This window comes from Sesamum indicum, linkage group LG2 (assembly GCF_026168435.1).
Source record: "Sesamum indicum cultivar Baizhima isolate 11 linkage group LG2, ASM2616843v1, whole genome shotgun sequence".
Lineage (NCBI taxonomy): Eukaryota > Viridiplantae > Streptophyta > Magnoliopsida > Lamiales > Pedaliaceae > Sesamum > Sesamum indicum.
In genome coordinates this window covers 1,116,120-1,133,060 of record NC_142658.1, presented here as the reverse complement: position 1 = coordinate 1,133,060, position 16,941 = coordinate 1,116,120, and the positions used below count along the sequence as shown (strand labels likewise).

At 36.6% G+C, this 16,941-nt stretch overlaps 2 protein-coding genes across 3 annotated transcripts; one reads left to right on the top strand and one right to left on the bottom strand.

Annotated features, from left to right (window-relative positions):
• Positions 1-2,274: 2,274 nt before the first annotated feature.
• On the top strand, positions 2,275-5,810 carry LOC105177674 (auxin response factor 17). The gene is made up of 3 exons (XM_020692082.2): positions 2,275-3,365; positions 4,794-5,540; positions 5,659-5,810. Exons 1-2 carry the CDS (start codon positions 2,307-2,309, stop codon positions 5,490-5,492), a joined length of 1,758 nt encoding a protein of 585 aa, XP_020547741.2. The 5' UTR covers positions 2,275-2,306; the 3' UTR covers positions 5,493-5,540; positions 5,659-5,810.
• Positions 5,811-8,578: 2,768 nt separating this feature from the next.
• LOC105177666 (uncharacterized) lies at positions 8,579-12,710 on the bottom strand. Of its 2 annotated transcripts, XM_088877659.1 has the most exons (5): positions 12,074-12,710; positions 11,732-11,950; positions 11,301-11,663; positions 9,185-11,176; positions 8,579-9,088 (listed from the first exon to the last, which is right to left on the bottom strand). In XM_088877659.1, the coding sequence occupies exons 1-5, from the start codon at positions 12,642-12,644 to the stop codon at positions 8,724-8,726; spliced, it is 3,510 nt and encodes a 1,169-aa protein (XP_088733785.1). In that variant the 5' UTR covers positions 12,645-12,710; the 3' UTR covers positions 8,579-8,723. The 2 variants fall into 2 exon arrangements, with proteins under 2 accessions (XP_088733785.1, XP_011099195.1); XM_011100893.3 differs by having other exon boundaries at positions 11,732-12,710.
• Between the last annotated feature and the right edge of the window lie 4,231 nt (positions 12,711-16,941).

The window sequence follows — 16,941 nt, the reverse complement described above, 5'->3', positions numbered from 1 at the left end:
CGGTATATACCAGTTGGTCCGGACTTTGCAGTAATACCAACTCCAGCAATACAGTCCTGGCTCAGGGTCTCTACTACATCGCGCATACATACATACTTGCCCGCGAAATGTTTTTTTATTCTTACTCCGTTCGTTCACTACGTGAACTCACTACGTTAATTAATCCTCTCTTCCCTTCGGTCATAGAGAGATTCTCCCTGAGCGGAGGAGTTCGCTGCCCCCCCCTAGTCCCAAGGGGCAGGGTGGCAGCTCCCGCCTTCAATGCCCCACAAGCCTGGTTCCAAGGAGCAGGCTTGCTGTGGCATTTCCGGTTGCCTTCAAGTGAAACTGCTGTTGGTGCAGTTCCACTCTCAGCTGCGGAACGAATCCTTTGGTCTTCGTTTTAAATAATAATTAGGAGATGTATTTTTTCTTATTAAAATGAAGGGTAGATTACTTTTGGCGTTTATAAATACTTCATTGTTATTTAAAAAATTATATATATTTATCTAAAATTATAAATACTTTAATAAATATTTTCTTACATTGAGCTATTGCAAGAGATAATTTATTAAGATATTTATTACTTTTTAAATAATAATAAAATATTTATAATTATAAAAAATCTCCACCTAACTGAAATATGGGATAAATCCACACAATGACACCCTAAAACCCCATGTGTAGACTGAAAGAGAGAGAGAAAGAGAGTTCGAAGTCGCTCTCGTCAAAGTAGGAAAAATGCAGTCAAAAATGACAAAGAAATTGGGTGTAGTGGAACAGGACCTTCTCCTCTTCCTAAGAATCATCATAATTAACTACCTCACACCACACTCTTCTCTGTCCTCTCCCAACTTTTTGTTCCAAATCCCATCCCATTCGGATCCTCTCCTCTCAAATCCTACTCTCCTTTATTCTAAATATATAATCATTTATATACAAGATTATTCATTGTGCAAGATTATACCTATTATATCTATAATTTGAAATATAATATCGACTCTTTTAAAAGATTCAAATGAACATACATTTCCATCTTTTCATAATTTTTGCCTAAATTATAGCGATTTTTTTTTAAATAAAGAAATATTGTCGTCTTTCATTGTTGCAATAATGTACAAATGTATAATAATTGAATTCGTGATGTTAGAATTTTTAAATCTTTAATTACATGTGATCAAACTTTTATCAAATTCATCATTTCATCCAAATAAATTGTGTGCTTTTCCATTGCAAGAAAACAACACGCTTTAACAAGTATTTTTTTAGGACAAAATTAATAATGCGAGGAGCGAAAATAATTAATTGCGAGTAATAAATAATCATTATAATTATAAAACATGTGTTATTTTTATTTATACAGTCGACTTAAAACTTTTATAATCACAACGAAATTTACTATACACGCAATTTAATTGTAGATTTCTATAATTAGGTTTGATGGCTGCCTCAATCGTCATCGCATGTCATAATCAGTCCACAAATCATTATAAGGAACGCGGAAAACAGATTACGAGAATATTTATAAAAGGGAGAACGTGTCAACAAAAATTGAAGAAACAGTTCCTTCACGCGCTAAGAGAAGACATATAACTTTTTCCATAGTAAAAACAAAAACATTTTGTTGTGTAAATTTTCATTAAGTAAATATATCTTAAGATTAGTTACAGTTAAATTCTCTTTAAAAAAATATAAAATTCTATTTTTTTTCTTAAAAAGATTCAAAATTAACACTTACACTTTCATCCAAAAGTTCACCTTTTAAACCTAATCTTTTTTATTAGAGTTTGAATAGAAAATGCTAACACCAGCACAAAAAAAAAAAAACATCCATAAATTTATAATTTTATGTCTTATTTAATATTGTCATGTATTAATTTTGTATTTATAAAAAAAATAAAATAATATAAACCTCATTCCATATATATACACACACATTATATTTTTCTCTTTATAACTATAAAAAGTTATACACAAAAATATTAAATAAGGTAAAAATAAAATTGTATATTGTTTTTGTTTATATCAGCATTTTTTTGTCTAAAGTCTAACAGAAGAAAGTTATATGTAGTCGAAAATTTTTGCAAAGGAGTGTAAGTATAATTTTATCATTTTTTTAAAAAATATATAATTTAAAATTATTCTTGAAATGAGATCTAAGTGAAATCTTCCAAGAATCAAGAAACTCAAGAAGTAAACCTATTTTGGCGAGCAGAAGCGCGTGGAGTTTCCAACTTCCCCAACCTTTGCTACAAGACAGTTATGACGCCGCTTCCCAGTTCCCCGTAATTACCAGACAAAGCTGGGGGCATTTTCGAGACATTATAATGTTCTTCTTTCTTCACTATGCCCTCTGTCCTTTCCTACCTCTATACGTCACTTATACAACACAAACTCCTCCTCCGCCACCACCACCACCACCAATGTCTACCTCTTCCCCCTCCGTCTCAGAAGTCGACGCCGCCGTCTGGAGAGCGGTCGCCGGCGCCTCCTCCCATATTCCACCTCTCAACTCCTACGTCTACTACTTCCCTCAAGGCCACATGGAACAGCACTCCTCCGCCTCGGTCGAGAATCAGAATATTGAACTCAAACGACCGTTCATTCCCTGCCAAGTCCTCTCCGTCCGTTTGCTTTCAAACCCTTCCTCCGACCAAGTTTTTGTCAAATTCCTACTCCAACCGCTCCACGCTAGGGAGAAACGACTGAATTGCAGTATAGGTGATAGCAACGAAAACGACTTGGTTTCCTTCGCCAAAGTTCTAACGCCCTCTGACGCCAACAACGGCGGAGGATTTTCAGTTCCAAGATTCTGCGCCGACTCGATTTTCCCGCCGCTGGATTTTGCGTCAGACCCGCCGGTTCAGAATTTGATAATGAAAGACACTCATAACAATGCATGGGAGTTTCGACACATCTACCGAGGCACGCCGCGCCGCCATTTACTCACAACGGGCTGGAGCAAGTTCGTGAACGCCAAGCGCCTAATTGCAGGAGATTCTGTTGTTTTTATGAGGAAAAAGTCGACGAATGAGCTGTTTACTGGAATAAGGAGAGTCGGACGATTCGGCTGCAGCAGCTGCTGGGATGGTGGAGAAAACTCGGCCAATAGCAGTATGAGTGTGGTATCGGAGGCGATAAAAAATTCTGACAAAGGAACAGCGTTCGAAGTGGTGCACTATCCTAGGTTTGGATCGCCAGATTTTGTAGTGAGTGCGGAGAAGGTCGAGGATGCTTTGCGGTTATGCTGGAGCGTGGGAATGCGGGTGAAAATGGCAGTGGAGTCTGAGGATTCATCTCGGATGACGTGGTCCCAGGGAACGGTTGCGGCCACCGTGTTGCCGGATAGCGGGCCATGGTGCGGTTCTCCTTGGCGCATGCTTCAGGTACACCACGAGATCATATCGTAATGTGCGTGCATGTTCATTTTCTATGATATTAATGAGGGAGTTTTATGCCATCCCTGTGGAATAGTAGGTTGGATTGTTCAATACATCATTCTTTCGCCATATATGTATGGCTTGACCCGATTGAATTTAAATTGCTGTTAATATTGTAATGCGAGTCCTTATGATGATCTTAGGAGCAGTTTAATGCATAGAATGATGATTTTGGTTAAATTATTATTGTCCTTGAACTGTGAATTTGTTTGAGTTGATGATGTCCAATTTTGATGGGTAAATTACATTTTTCATCCATATATATAGCCATTCATTCGTGTTTGGTCCATAAAATTCATTTTCCACTATTTTGGTTGCTAAAGATTACAAATTCATGTACACAAAACTAACGGTGCATCATTACAAAGTTGTGTTGCTTTACATGTTGGGTTGTATAACACTTGGCCTATACTTACATTGTCCTAACTAGAAACTAAGAAAATATGAGCCCGCTGTGTTTCAGAACACGACCGTGAGATGAGGAATATAAGGATAACTTTGGAACACGAGCAAAACAAATGGTTATTACATTTCGACCAAACCATACCTCAACAATGGCAGCAAAAGCCATCTCTCCTCCACTGACTGCTTCATCTTCATCACTAAAACCCCAGTTCTTTGCCAAAAAGATTGTATATTAGGGACCAAAATCATGAGAAATTAATATTAAAGACCAAAAGCAAAAAAGTGGCTTTATATAAGTACCAAAAATGTTTTACCCAGTTTTAATCAAGAGTTTTGCATTTTCTAATGATTGGGAAAATCTATAAAATAGAGTGGTTGATATTATAGTATTGAAGTAGTGACGGAAAAGTGCAAGCTCATCTTTAATTACCATAGTTTTCTTTTTTTTTTTGTTTGTCATTATTGAATTGCCCCAAAGATCATGTCAGTTTCTTCCGTTTAGTAGTGAACTTTTTAACATATTTGCAAGTTATTGAATTGATCGTATGTCATTTCTGGAAAATAGGCCTTGGCAATTCTCCTAAGTTTGATTGGATGTTGCATTCAGACTCCATTTGCCATACTTGAATTCCTCATTTTGCATGTTTGATTCTCTAAGATGCTTTATTATAAAGAACCGTGTGACCCTCTAGTTTGTTTGTAATGGTAAGTAAACATGCTTGTTTTTTGTTGTTGAATTGATATATAAACCCATCTTGTCGTATTGATTGGCATTGAAGTGGAGAGGGCCATTCTTCATTTTGTAATAATGTTAATACTCTAGCAAGGAGCACCTTTTGTTTTACTGGTGAATATATTCGTTTCGGACATGAGGATCTGGTCTATATGATGCAAGTTTGTGTCTTCTTCCTGAGATACTTGGCCTTTTTCTTGATTTTATGTTCCAAAGCTCTCAGTTTCATTCTGCAGGTAACATGGGATGAACCCGAAACTTTGTTGAATATGAGGAGAGTGAACCCTTGGCAAGTTGAGTATATTCCGCCAACGTCACAACTTCATTCTGCATTCCCTCCTCCTAAAAAGTTCAAAGGTTTGCAAAGCTCAGGGATGATAAGTGATGGAGAGGAAGAATTTCGGTTCCCTATGGTAGAATTAGCTCGATCAATGGCAGGACATATGAATTCGCCAATATTCAACTATTATTCTCCTTTTCCTGCAAGCATGCAGGGAGCCAGGCAAGATCAGTTTTGCATACCCAGCTCATCCAATTCCCAGAGTAATAAACCCTTCCAAATGTTCACTCAACTCCTTAGCAATCAAATCGAACAAGAACTGAGAACTGTGTCAACAGTACTAAACATTGGCACTCCACAATCTGGAAATTCATCACAATCTACTCAGAGCACTAGCGTTCATCTCAATGGTGCTGATCTTGTTGCCATGCAGGGAAACAATACTTCACCTAAAGTTGGTGCAAATTCATTTCAGTTGTTTGGAAAGATCATCCATGCATCTGATTCTGTTGAAGGTGGTTCCGAAGCTAACATCAGCTGTACAGATGGTGAAATGAACCATGTATTTGGAGAGGGAAGCAGCGCTGGAAATCCGTCTTCAGGGCAAACTAGTGTGGCAGAGTTCAATATCATTTCTAAAGAGCGTCAGCTATAGATTCATGTCCTGATAATGGTGCTTTGCTGACAAGACAAAGTTGTACAGGTAACCCTTCAATTCTTTTATATGCCTGAAAAATTACTTGTTAGACAACATTGACCTAGATTTTGTTGGAGCATTTAATTATTGGGGTATCATACCAGCTTGCTTTGTTGTTGTGCAGGTACAAAGTTAACCGACAATCTGACTCTGTGCAGCAGTAGCAACTTCTTTGTTATGTCTATTTTGCTTCTTTAACTTGGAGACTTGTAACTATTTTGAATCGGTTGTTGCGGATGTTGAAATGTTAGCCAATCTGAAAAGACAATTGACATTTTTTTGCCCCTAAAAGCTCATTTGCGTTTGTTACTACTAACAGGTAGTTGTTTCAGTTGCTTGACGCACTTTGATGGTGCAATTGAGATGATGAAGTCTTCATCAAAGTATTGTGTTGAGCTTCATTTCAACTTTTCTTTAGGGTCATCAAAGAATTTTCATAACCCACTCAAAATCTTTGGGTCAAATTTCTACAATATTTTCTCACCAAACTCGGAGTATTATTTATACTCATTTCAAAATAATTTTTCTATATTTATGAAGAAATAAAAAATACTTTAAGTAGAAAATTTTGACTATTAAAAAGGAACTCCTACCTAATATTTATGCATTTGGCCTCATTTAATGGACGATAACAATTAATTTTAATGGTGTGGTGTAGAAGGAATCTCTTAAGAATGTTTTTAATTACTGCACAAGCTTAAGAGAATTTTATTAAAATTTCTCTTAACTTCTATCTTTGTTTAAATTACAATTGTATTTACAAACTTCTATATTTATATCAAATTTGCTATTTTTTCTTAATATTCTTATGTTGCATTCGATGCGTATGTGGTGCTTTTAATATTAATCTTTATACCTTATTTAGATTCATTTAAAACAAACCAATTTGGAAATTATTTATATATGTACATCTTTCTTAATTTTTTTTTTCTAGAGAAATGGAAAAAAAGAGATGTTAAATATTTGATTACTTTAAGGAGGTTAAAACTGAAAAAGCAATTTACATGGACTAAAATTACATATTTTTTAAGATTTGTGGGACTAAATGTGGTGAGGGATCAAACAATGGGACCAAAATCGCAAAGGCATAAGTTATGGGATTGAAATTGTAATTTTTCTCCAAGGTACGTATAATAATTTAGTTAATTGATTTTAATATTTAATTATTATTTTTAGGTCCAACAGCAATTTTCACACAGCCGACAATAATGCTGTCAAAGAGCATTATTCGCATTCCTGGGCCAACATATCATAGATACCACAGGAGCACGAGCTATTCTGGTTCCAGAAGCTGAAGGTAAGTTTAATATTATTTATTTTTAATTGAAATTTATATTTTTTGATCAAATAATTATATTTTTTTTTATTTGTCAAACTCGTATTGGTGGGACTGCAAAGATGAGATAATGTTCAAACTCATCAAGTTGCAGGTGGGGAAGTTCCTGTGGAAATGTTTTGCTAACGCACAGAACCAGTTGGCCCGACCGCTGTGGCTGGCCGAGGAGATCTGGCGCCAGCTCCTAAAGTTCTGGTTGAGTCTAGAATTCCAAGTACAGTCGGTCAAAAATTAGGTCAATCGGGCAGCAAACCCGAAAGCAACTGTGATCGTCTACCGCAGGGGGTCGTCATGCGTTGGGGCCCACATGTGAAAGATGGTAAGTATTTCAAATCATATTATCATTTTATTTATTTTTTTTATTTCTAATTATTTTTTAAATTAATTTTTGAAGAGGAACAACATGGACACCCCATAACTCAGATGGAGGTGTTCGAGAAGGTTTACAACAAAAAAAAAAAGAGAACAGCCAGTGGAATGGCATGAGGGCGAGGAGGTTGCAATAAGTAATTAAAAAAAATACATAATTTATTCTTTTAATTTTGTATTATTATTTTTATTTAATTCTTTAACATGTTCGCAGGAGATGTTCTTGAAAATAATGAAGGAACGCCAAAAACAACAGAACAACAATGAAGAGCCTACATTGTTCTCTCAAGGCTTCGTGGCCCCGGGTGAGCAACAGGTTTGGATGTTTGTAGCGGGTGGCCGGAAGAGGGGTCGAATATTTGGTCTCGGCTCTGAGGCCCACCACTTAATTGCTGGACCATCCTAGGCGACCCAGTCGACTACTCCCTCGCCCTCATCACAGCCGCAACGCCCCGACATAGATGATCGGGTGTTGGCACTCGAGCGCTACATCAAAAGCATCGATCTCAACTGGCCCGATTATCTAGCGCCCGAGTCTCCAGCTGATTCCCCAATAGCCGACAACGATGACTAACGCGCGGCCGCTGGAGATAATAATTTAGATTAGGATTTTTTTTTCGATATTTTATAAAAATACAATTTTGTAATAATATTTTAGTATTTGTAATTGAATTATTACTTCTTTTATTATATTATGTGTGTTTTATATAAATTTATTTATTTAATTTTATAGAAATAAAATTTAAAATATATTAAATAAATTAAATATTAAAATAAATTAAAAATAATAAATTTTGTAACTGCATTTGTAACAGCTTTTGTAATATACCAATAAAATATAAAATCGTCATGCTGTTACAAATAATGTGTCAAAAACAGTTACAGGCTATTCCAGAAAACGTTATAAAATAAGTGAAAAAAAACGGCTAAATGCAGTGCCAAAAATAAATAAAAATATAATACAAAATAGTTACAAAGAGCATTAAATTGTTTCAAATATCTAGCAAAATCATACCTAATTGTATTATAAAGGCCATTACAATAGCATTTATATGAAATCCAACCTAATAGTTACAAAAGCCATTCCAACTTAATTTTTTTTTCATGTTACTAGTTTTGTAACGGTTACAGTGGACCGTTACAACCGCTGTTACAAATACTTTGTAACGCCTCATTTAGCCGCAATAGGCCTAGCCGTTACAAAATTAAAAAAAAGTTGTTCCAATAAAATGGTTCTTTTATAGTTGTATTTTGATTTATTTTTTATTTCTTTTCTCATTTAGATTTTTAGGTTCATATAAAACCTATATGTGAAGTTCATGAAATTTTTTACATAATTAAGAGAATAATTCGTAATTATTAAAATTTTTAACACTCAAGCACCCAACAATGCACATATCCAAAGATTGAAGATGAAATCATCCATATGGAAGTTTTGTGTCCGAACCGTTAAGTTGTCCCCTGGGACACAACACGGAAGCCTATTATTGTTGGAGCCTTCTGGAGCTTGCTATCAATGTGGCTCTGATCTTTTTTAGAGCCGCCACCATTTCTATCATGTTGATTCTCTCCTCAGGTGATATAGCTAAACACTCCATTGCCAGCCTGAAAATAGACAGAACACATTGCTCCTTTGCAGAGAAATACTGATCTTGTCTTGCTAGCAAACCAGGGGCCACAACTTCAGTCACTGCATTTTCTTGTAATCCTCTTCCCACCCAATGCTTCAAGCTCAGTTCCTCAGTGAACATATCGTCTGTTGGCTTCTTCCTTGTAAACATCTCCAGCAGCACTATACCGTAGCTATAAACGTCTCCACTTGTCGACACTCTCCCTTCTGATCCATATTCTGTTCAGAGATTTTGAAATTATACCTTCACTATTTGATGAGTTCAAATTATTCAGTTTTTCGAAAAATATAACAAGAAGGTAAGAAAATTCTCACCTGGTGCCATGTAGCCAATCGTTGCCAAGGTGATGGTCTGAATCAAATTCTCTCCTTCTCCAAAGAGTTTGGCAATTCCAAAATCGCCTACATGTGCAGTCATATCTGCATCGAGCAGCACGTTGCTGGGTTTTAGGTCGCTGTGAACAATGGGGAATGCATTGCTATGATGCAGATACTCTAGAGCTACCGCAACATCCAGTGCTATGTTTAATCTTTGCAGCAAATCCAAACAGTAGTCGTGGGAATATAACCATTTCTCCAGGCTCCCATTAGGCATATGTTCGAGGACTAATGCTTTGAAATCTGTGTTGCTGCAACAGCTGATGACTCCAACCAGATTCCTGTGACGAACGGTGCTTAGTATCTCACACTCAATGTCAAAGCTCTTGACTGCACGTTCTAACCGTATGTTAAAGACTTTGACAGCCACATCTAAGCCATCAGAGAGGGTCCCTTTAAATACTGAACCAAAGCTTCCACTCCCAAGTGAGTTGATTGCACTGAAGTCTTCTGTTGCTCGCTGAAGTTCTTGATAAGAAACCCTTCTCCAGGCTAGAGGTGGTGAAATCTCAACATGGAGTTGTTTTGTGCTCAACTTTCGCATTCGTAACAACCAGAGAGTAACAGCCACTGCAGATATAGCTAATATGATGGGTGCCGCGATGTATTTGATCAAAGAAATGTGTTTTGAGCTAGATCTTTTAACAGTTGGGACCTTGCATTGCGGCACTTGGAATCGAGCTGGACCACAAAGTGCATTGTTCTGTTTGAAGGATCCTGCTGTAAAGTTTGCGAAACGGCCTCCACTTGGAACTTCTCCTGCTAGTCCGTTATGGGACACATCAAAATATTGGAGACTGGTGAGTGCTTCCAATGACCTTGGGATCGACCCCGAGAGATTATTATTAGAAAGGTCCAAAGATTCCAGGCCTCTTAAGCCTCCCAGAGACTGAGGAATGGTTCCTTGAAGGTTATTGTGAGCAAAAGATAGAGTGACCAATGAATCTATGCTGCCAATAGAGCTTGGAATGTCACCTGAAAATCTATTTCGGGACAAGTCAAGATATATAAGGGCCTTCAAGTTTTCAATGTCTGATGGTATCTGCCCACTTAACAAATTAGTGGACAAGTTCAGAGCCCAAACATCAGTAAGGTTCCATAAGTTTGGCACTGAGGAAGTCAATCTATTAGAGTCTAACAAGATTCTTCTGAGGGATTTTAGCTCACCCAAGCATGCAGGAATTGTACCGTTGAGCACGTTACCACTCAAGTACAATTCTCCCAATCTACTTATTTGGCAAAGACCGGTCGGGATTTGCCCTTCCAATCTGTTATGATCCAGAGTCACAAGTTCAACCTGCTTTAGCTTCCCTAGTTCTCGAGGGATGGAACCTGTTAACTCATTGTGATCTAAATATAAAGACTTCAGGCTGCTCAAATTTCCAATCTCAGCAGGTATAGAGCCCTTGATTTTGCATCCGATTGCTCTGAACATCTGAATCGAAGTGGACAAATTCCCAACTGAACGTGGAAGGATACCATTTAATTGGTTTGATGATAGTTCCAACATTTGCAAATTTCGGCAATTCTGTAATGAAGAGAAAAATCTCAATTCCTGATCAGGAGCTTCCCCTGTTAAATTGTTTCCAGGGATAATGAGCCGCTGAACAAGCCTTAGATTGCTGAAATCTGGTAGAGGGCCTGTAAATGAGTTGCTGCCCATGTCTATGACAGACAATTTAGAAGCGTTGCTGATTGAACGTGGTATAGGTCCACTGAAGCTGTTCTCAGTTAGATACAGAAACTCAAGATTGGGAAGTGAATAGCCCATGTTTGCTGGAAGTTGGCCAGTAAAACGGTTGAAACCAAGTCCCAACTCAATCAGCATTGAGATATTGAAAATGGAATAAGGGACGGAGCCAAAGAATTTATTAGCATCCACTGCAAGTCTCTCAAGGTTAAGATTACCAAGCTCAGAGGGTATTTCACCTGCAGTAGAAATTTGGCCATTCGCATATCGTTAAGGCTACAAATACATACGAGATTAAGACAGAAAAGAAGCTACTTTTGTATTAACTAATAATGCAGCTATCTGCGAAGGCCTAAGACATACCTGTCATGTTGTTTTTCACTAAATATAGAATTTTGAGCTGAGTCATGTTCCCAACTTGTTTTGGTATGGTACTGGTGAACTGATTGTCGTTCAATTGCAGAAGCCAAAGCTTCTTGCAGTCAAGTAAGCTAGAGAAGATTTGGCCAGTAAGTTGATTTGATTGAAGAAAAAGCTGCTCAAGATTCGGGAGATTGTGATGAATGTCCGGTGGAAGGCTTCCTGACAGGCGATTGTATGAAAGATCAATCTGTTTGAGAGACGATATGTTGAAGACAAATGAAGGAAGTTTCCCTGTCAATGAGCTTCTCCTCATGCTGAATATCTCTAAGTTGGAGAGATTACCTATCTCCTGTGGAATAGCTCCTGCAAAGTAGCCCCCAAAGCAGGAATTATATTTGATATGAACATCCTGATTAAATAAGAAATCATACCTTGAAAGTTGTTTGCCCCTAAGTATAAGTTCTTCAGCATCGTCAGCTCGCCAATCCCTTTTGGTATGCTACCACTGAATTGATTAAACGACAGCGATAATTGCTGGAGAGCCCTGCACTTGGATATGCTTGATGGGATCGGTCCAGAAAGTTGATTCAAGGAGAAAGAGACTCCTCTGAGCCTAGGAAGATTATCACACATGTCCATTGGAATCGGGCCTGACAGGCTATTATTTGTGAGATCAAATTTTTCCAGGTACGAAAGATTGAAGATGGAAGATGGTATTGATCCTGTCAACTTGTTATACTTCAAGTCCAAGGATTCCAGGTTGGAAATATTACCTATCTCTTTCGGAATATTTCCATGGATAGAATTGTATGACAACACCAATGTCACCAGCTTTGAAAGGTTTAACAGATTCGGTATAGCACCCGTAAAACTATTGTTTCTCAGAAAAACGTTCTCGAGTTTTGTCATGGAACCAAGGCACGAGGGCACATCGCCTGTGAAATTGTTGAATCCCAGGTTTATGCCTTTTAATCTACGCAAACGAGCCAATTCATCAGGCACGTGCCCCGTGAACCTGTTGAGGCTAAGGTCCAGAGAGGTAAGAAACGTCAAGTTTCCAAGATGTGGATGGATGGTGCCTCCAAGGCTCAAATGAGACAGGTTCAACGCTACGATTCTCTCTTTGACACCACAAGAAACACCAATCCAGCTACAAACGGAAGACGGGCTGGTGATGGACCAGTTGCTTGCCAATATGTTCAAAGGATCAGAAGTGATTCTTGATTTGAAGGCGAGAAGGGCTTCTTCATCTGAGGTTAAATTGAGATGTGCTTGGCCAAAACAGCAAACTGAAAAACAATTGAGTAATATGATCACAACAATGTGAAAGCAAGGTTTCTCCATGATTGCAAACTCACAAACTTTCAGGTTTTGTCACTGCATGCCTCTACAATCTGCACATACAAATACTCATTCAGATCCTTTTGACTGGAAAACCACTTGCTGACATACTAACACACATGAAATGGTTGTGCATTAATTGCCAATCCTCATTCAATGCTTTTGTCTACTTACAGTTGATGTTCAAAATAATAAGAAATAGACTGAACTATTGGGATCTTGTGGGCCAAAAATAGCACAATGATGTCATTCTTGTCAAGAATTCAACATAGTAGCTTGGAGATGATAGTTCTCAACACCCTGCAAATCTTGTCTGCTGTGCTAGTTTCATGCATGAGCAATCATTCTACTAGTTTCTACATTAGGCTCAAGGGTAAGGGGGTGTTTGCCTAAACTTATTTATAAGATTTTATAATTTATTTTCAAAATAAAATTATAAAACTTACAAGATATTAGTAATGACAAATTTGTAATTAATTTGAAGGAACTTGTTAAGATTTCAGAAATAAATTGACACCTCCTTATCCTTTTTTTAAGAGCTTTTAAGCTCCTAACATCTTATTTTAAAGCTTTTAAGTTGATGAGCCCGCCCAAACACCCTCGAAATCAAGTTTGCCGACTTTTACCATTGCACAAGATTCGACCTGGCAATACTTGTTTGGATCTCTTATTATAATTTTGTATTGTACATTGATGTTACAGTTGATGTCCCAACGAGTGATTGTCATGTATTTTTGTTTTTCAAAGATATATTTTAAAAGTAAAAATGTATACAATACACGTATGTGTACAACATCAATTTATATTATTCTAATAATTTTAATAAACAAAATCATTCAGTTTTAATTTTTAATATAGTCAAATAATCCCAATTTATAGTGTTGTGACAAGTATAACTAGTTTAGACATGTAATACAAACTATATTTGGACATACCTACACTTCTTAAATGACTACTATACTTTTTCTGGATAATTGATAAGTTTAAAATAATAAACTTTTAAAAGTATGAATAATTAGTAATGTATAATGATAAATAGGTGCTAGTCTTTGTTTGTTAGATAGTCCTAATGGTGGGATCCATCTATTTATAGATAGATAAATTACAACCAACTTTTGAAATTCCGTATAGTTATAAATATTCTCTTATTATTTAAAAATTATAAATATTTTTTTAAATAATAAATCCTTTAATAAATATTCAGTTGTGACAGCTCAGAATATGCTAGGATATTTGAGATTTTTCAAACAATAAGAATGTATTTATAATTAAAATAAATCTCATAAAAATTTATTGTAATTTATCCTTATGGAAATGCAATTTACTCCCCTATAATATATAAAATGAGCAAATACCCCATTGTAAAAAAAGAATTAGCAAAATACCCTCTGTATTTTAAAAAATGAAACAAGTTACCCCCTATTAATATTTAGATAAGGTGATAATTTGCTTCATTTTTTAGAACACAGAAAATAATCAGAAATTTGAATAGGTTAAGCTACTAGTTTGCTTGTTGGGATCTATAGTGATTACTAGAACTTAATTATGTTAATTTTAAATAATAAAACCCATTATCTATATTAATTTATTTACACACTTCTACTCAGGATAACGATTTAAGGTAAAAGAAGGATGCTAATCGCATAAGGTAGTGGACGTCTTTTTATCTTAAACACGTTTTTCCTACTTTTTTGCGACTTTAGCTGTGTGTAAAATGTAAATTGGTTGATCGTCTCTCTCTCACGCGCACACTAGCTATCAGCAGAGCAGTTCAATGGAAATTCCGTCGGCAGCCCGCAATTCTTCATCAGCTGCCTCAAACCATGGAAATCGCGGAAGCCCATTTCGATACTTTTATTGTAGCTGCTTTAGACGCTGCTGCCGCTGTTTCTGCTGCTGCTATTCATACCCTTGAGATATCTTGTTTAAATGTAAACAGAATCACTTGTCTGTTTGTACATATGTATCACTAACTTATGTGATGAAAAATTATTTCTTTTTTGTTCGTGATTTCCGTTAATTTGTTGTTCTTGAGTTATGTAGTAGCAGGTTTTGTAGCTTATACCAGTTTCTTACTTTTGTGTGCTTGTCTATATTGCTTAAACTTGCCGTTCTTGCTATTCTTGATTGTGCTATGAATATGTCTATTGTTAAGAATTCAGTAGATATGTTTTGCTTGAGCATTATGAGAGTTTTAGAAGTTGATGTATTCTGATTTTCTGCACCAGTTAAGAGGACGAAAGAGTGAAAAAAAAAAGGATTCAAGATTGGAACTTTGGGAGGATATGTACTTGAGTGGCTAGACCTAATTCGTCAAGTCAAAAGTCGACGTAGAAACCAGTTCCTGGGATCGGAAAAATTTTAGATGAAGTTGCTTATGTTCTTGATTTGAGAGCACAACTGAGAATTTCTACTTTAACCTTTAAGATGTCTGAACATGCTTATGTGAATGCTAATCCAGGTGAATGGCGATTGTCATCTACACTCCTTCTTTTAATGGTCCTTTGGTAATTTGTCTGCTTCTCTCGTCAGGCAATTCGCTGTACACTGATAAGGTTGTGTAGCTGCAGATTCTGGAGAAAAGTTGCACTACACTACATTTAATCAACATGAATTCTTGCTGGTAATAGCCTGAAAATGGAGAGTGCAAATTGTCTAATATTATGATCTTGGCTACGGATTGCTTTCCGAATAAATATTTATGTTAATCATATTCACAAGGATCTGGTAATGGTCTAACATTATGATCTTGGCTCCGGAGAATCCCTCAACGTTAAGGCGATGTCCTGTTTGGTCCATTGTAGCTATGTCTGATGTTTGTGTTATGTAACTCCAATTTCTTCTCTTTTACTTCATCTGTGTTCAGCATGTCTAGTGAATGAAAAATGGGCAGATGGGCAATGAAAAGATGTGTTCCTATAGTCCAAAATTGAATAGTGAATTATGTTAAAAATCAGCTATTAGTGGCTAAAATCTCTTTGTTTAACTTGACCATCAACTTTCAGCATTTGAGCTTGACATCTAGCAGTGAATGCGGATTGGTTCTCTGAATTTTTCTGCATTAAACTCCCAGGTCTGTTTGGTCTGATTTTGAATTCTTTGACTGTTGAGCGTGGCTTAAAAAGGAAGTTACAATGAGATCCTGCTCACATATTATTATTCTGGGACGACAGTTTCTTATAGTATGCGTGACAAAGTATGAATATATCTAGATGTATCCTTAAAAATGGTCTTAAACAGGGTAAGTTGGAAAAGAAAATTGTTGCCAAAACCAGCAGCAGCAAGCATTATTTACAGTTTTGCATGTCTTTATTCCTCCTCCATCAAGTAATCGTATTCATGAAAACCCCTTAAGGCAGGCAGCGCATGAATTTCTGGCAAGGGAATAAAAGCATGACATCCAGTTAGCAGGTGGAGAGATTGGGTGTCTATAAATTGTTAAATATTATTGTAACAGTATTATTTTTTGCCCCCTGCAGTCCAACCCAAAAAGTGGAAAGCAAACGGCAACCAAGAGAATAAAATCATCTTGGAATTGATGTACGTGTGTTGTATAGTTCTGTCTCTGTATGTGGGTATGTGTGTCTGTGTGTGACAGAGAGAGAGGATGAGAGATGGGTTCTTTGAGTTGAGAAAATTTTCATCATCAGATTCAGGGGGGACTGAAACAGACAAAAGCTTTCCAGAGTGCAAAAATTGCACTTGCTTTTGACATTAAAGCCAAGAACAGGAATCCCAACAGTCTTTCTGTCCTAAGGCCTCCATTCTCATCATTTTTATTCTTCTGGAATCATCAGTTAATGTTTGCCAAAGTCAAGTAAATACTCAAGAAGTGGCAGAAAGAGGGGTGACTTGTGTGGTAGTAAAATAATGCAATAAAATAACTTCATAAAGATATGAATGAATTTTCAAGATTTGACCTTTTGTCTCTCCCTCCCTCTGTTTGAATAACAAGAAAGAAGTTTCCATTCTTTCTTTTTTATTTTTTCTCTGCTTTCTTTTTATGGAAAACCGAAACAGAAACAGAGGGGTACTTGTTTTGTGCTTGCCTGAAATCTGTTTCTTCTGCATTACAGCTTGTTCTTGTCGTGTCATGTCTCCTTTTTACTAATTTGCATTTATTTTTATGGTGGCCATTGGATTCTCATACTTCATTACCTGAAAACCATGTTTTTTTTGCTGCATTATTTGTTACTTGTGAAAATTTCCTCCTTTGGGTTCTTGGAAAAGAAAGGTATATACTGTGCCCCCCATACTTAGAATCCACAAGAGGGGTGGATGAAAAATGGCTCAAAAGAGA

Coding starts and splice junctions, on each gene's coding strand:
- LOC105177666 (XM_011100893.3), bottom strand. CDS start 12,644: ATGGAGAAACCTTGCTTTCACATTGTTGTGATCATATTACTCAATTGT. Junction 11,664..11,731: donor AGGGGCAAACAACTTTCAAG/GTATGATTTCTT, acceptor GCTACTTTGCAG/GAGCTATTCCACAGGAGATA. Junction 9,089..9,184: donor GATTGGCTACATGGCACCAG/GTGAGAATTTTC, acceptor ATCTCTGAACAG/AATATGGATCAGAAGGGAGA.
- LOC105177674 (XM_020692082.2), top strand. CDS start 2,307: ATGTTCTTCTTTCTTCACTATGCCCTCTGTCCTTTCCTACCTCTATAC. Junction 3,366..4,793: donor CTCCTTGGCGCATGCTTCAG/GTACACCACGAG, acceptor TTCATTCTGCAG/GTAACATGGGATGAACCCGA.